Source organism: Myotis davidii, unplaced genomic scaffold (genome assembly GCF_000327345.1).
Source record: "Myotis davidii unplaced genomic scaffold, ASM32734v1 scaffold425, whole genome shotgun sequence".
Classification (NCBI taxonomy): Eukaryota; Metazoa; Chordata; class Mammalia; order Chiroptera; family Vespertilionidae; genus Myotis; species Myotis davidii.
Genome location: NW_006296413.1, coordinates 4,133,205 through 4,135,784, shown reverse-complemented (window position 1 = coordinate 4,135,784; position 2,580 = coordinate 4,133,205). Strand labels below are relative to the sequence as shown.

Below are 2,580 nucleotides of genomic sequence, written 5' to 3'. Positions count from 1 at the left end.
CCACACTGACCTCTGCCCTCTTCAGCATCTCCCATTTGTGCAGCATTTTCATGGCAAAGATCTGCCCACTGTCCCTCTGCCTCACCACGGCGACCTGAGGCCACAGAGAGCACGGGGCTCAGCACCTGGGGGCGCACCCCCCTCCCGCCCCCCCTGCCCTCTGCTCACCTCCCCGAAGGCGCCTCGGCCGATCACCTTCAGGATCTCAAAGTCATCTCTCTGCAGCCGCAGCTCCTTCACTTTTGTGACGAAGGGGCCGGCTGAGGAGACAGAGAGCGGGGCTCAGGGAACCTTCTGGAAGGGCCCCAGGTCCCTCTCTCACCTGGGGAAAGCCAGGAGCTATAACTCCTGTGAGGCTAGGGCAAGGATGACCTCCCCAGGACAACCTCTGGCTAAGGGGTCGATAGGGGCTGCAGCCCATTCCGCCATGAGCAGGATGCATGCAAGGTGGGGTCCTGACTCTGCTGACCACCTGGCCCTGAGACCTCCCTGAATCCTTGGAGCTCTGCCCCCAGACTCCAGGCAGCCTGGGTCCCAGGGACTGATGGAATTTGTAGTCCTCCCCAGCTTGGGGGCGGCCCCTGGCCAGCCAGGTCACCCGGGGCAGGTGGGGATACCATTCCCACCCCCAGCTCACAGTTCTTAGCCACCTAGCAAGACCAGGCCAGAGCCTGTCTTGGGAAACTGGACAAGCAACATTCCTTGTCCCCAGAGAGGCTTCTCTGCCATTGAGGAGCTGTGGCCCAGTCCTGGGCCCCTGTAGGCACCGGGGCACCTTGGTTGGGGTGAGGCCTGGGGGAGCCCAGAGAACAGGTAGGACAGGGTCTCCCCATGTGGGGCCTCCCCGTCGGCAGGCATAGATAGGTCTGCCCAGATCCTCACAAGACTCAAATGCAGGGCCAAAACCTCTCCGTGGCTCCTGCCGCCGGCACTGGAAGATGTGAGCACTCAGGACCTCCTCCGGGTCTGACCAGCCCTTGAGCTGCCTCCCTCTCTGGACTCTGCCTTCACCTGGCCAGGATCCTCCTCCTTCCTGCAGTCCCCGATACTCCCACACGGGGCAGCTTCAGCCACTCCCAGGCCCGCTCCAGGCCGGGAGGTGGGACTGGGGCCTAGACACTGAGGGAGGCCAAGAGTGACCAGTAGGAGTTGGGGTCAGCTGCAGTTTCCCCTGCCAGGCGGTAAACTCCCTGCCAGCTGGGCGGGTGTGTGGGTGGGACAGAGAGCTGCTCCACAGGTTTATCAGGCCGAACCCCCGCAGCAGGGGTGGAAACCTCATTACAGAAATTAATTGTCTTTTTCCCAGGTCTGTGTGTGCAGCTGAGAGGAGCAGCCACAGGCCTCCAAGGGGGAGCCGAGGCCAGGATGGCTACCCATCAGCCAGACAGGGGCCCAAACCAGGGGCCCATAGACAGGAGGACCCAGGTCCCCAGGACAGGCTGCCCAGTCCCCTGGCCCTGCCCCAGGGGATGGGGGCTCTAGGCAGGATGGGGGACAAGTTGGGGCAGGAGCAGAGTGAGTCACCACCCGGCAAGTTACCTCGGGCGCTGTCAACAGACAGGCCCCCACACTGGGGTCCCAGGCAGAGGTGCCAGAGGCAGGCAGGGAGGAGCACATGTGTGTGCAAACACACACACGTGGGTGTGGCGTCACAGGGGGTGATGACAACACAGCAAGACACAAGCATCAGGTGCAGGAGTCCGGGGAGAGGAGAAGGCAGCAAGGAGATGGGGGACTGAGGAAAGGGCTGCGGGCTGGGGACCACTCAGTGGCACGTCTCAGGCCCCCAGCTGTGCCAGGCTGGGCCCTGTGCCTGCCCAGAGCTCAGCAGTGCCTGCACACGAGTTGCCCACTGGGCAAACACCCGCTTCACCTCACCCTCCCTCCAGGCCAGGCCCCATGCCCTACCCCCATGGCCTGGCTGGCACCAGGGCTCACAGTGAATTCAGGGTCACCCCGGGCCAGCCACTCCCGGTGACTCAGATGAGTCAACCAGGAAGGGGCACAGATCCACCTCCGGCCAGGCCTCCCTCCCTGGCCCTGGGGAAAAGCCCTCAGGGAGCCTGGCCAGCGGCTTGCACAAAGGGGCTGAGGTTGGTGCCCAGTCCAGGCAGGGGTGGTCTTAGAGGCAGGGAGATGGGAGTGCGTGTGGGGGCGGGGGAGTGTGTGACACCCACAGACTGTGAGTCGAAGCAGGTGTCTCTCCACCAGCTGAATACAGCGTCTCAGAGCGGGCGTGTGGGGTGTGGGAGCCTGAGAACGCATGTGTGCCAGCGGGTGGCATGCACGGAGCCGCGTGTGGGTCTGTGTTCTCACAGGTCATGCGGTGCGATGCGTGAGGGAGGGATTCTGGACGTGACTCTGTGTCGAGCGTGTACTGCACCTGTGTCTGGGTCTAACCTGGGACCACGTTTCTTTGAGTCTGTCCATGTGAGATGAGTGTCGTGTGCGTGTCCCAGGGTCTGTGAGTGGAAAGGAGTGTGAAAGGAGTGACGGTAAGGTGTGCAGGTGACTAAGAGGCCCGCGGGTCCGCTGTCAGGCCAGTGCCCAGCGGCTGCGGTGGGGAGGGGGGCCGTGGGC

The 2,580-nt window shown here is 63.6% G+C and overlaps 1 protein-coding gene across 1 annotated transcript in view; it reads right to left on the bottom strand.

Annotated features, from left to right (window-relative positions):
• The window catches only part of CDC42BPG (CDC42 binding protein kinase gamma), a gene marked incomplete at its 5' end in the record, with an annotated part of 16,010 nt that extends 15,728 nt beyond the window's left edge, over nucleotides 1-282 (bottom strand). Inside the window, 2 exons of the mRNA XM_015568977.1 lie at nucleotides 11-94; nucleotides 169-282. Coding sequence (XP_015424463.1) covers nucleotides 11-94; nucleotides 169-282 — 198 coding nt within the window. The remainder of the gene's footprint in view (nucleotides 1-10; nucleotides 95-168) is intronic.
• Between the last annotated feature and the right edge of the window lie 2,298 nt (nucleotides 283-2,580).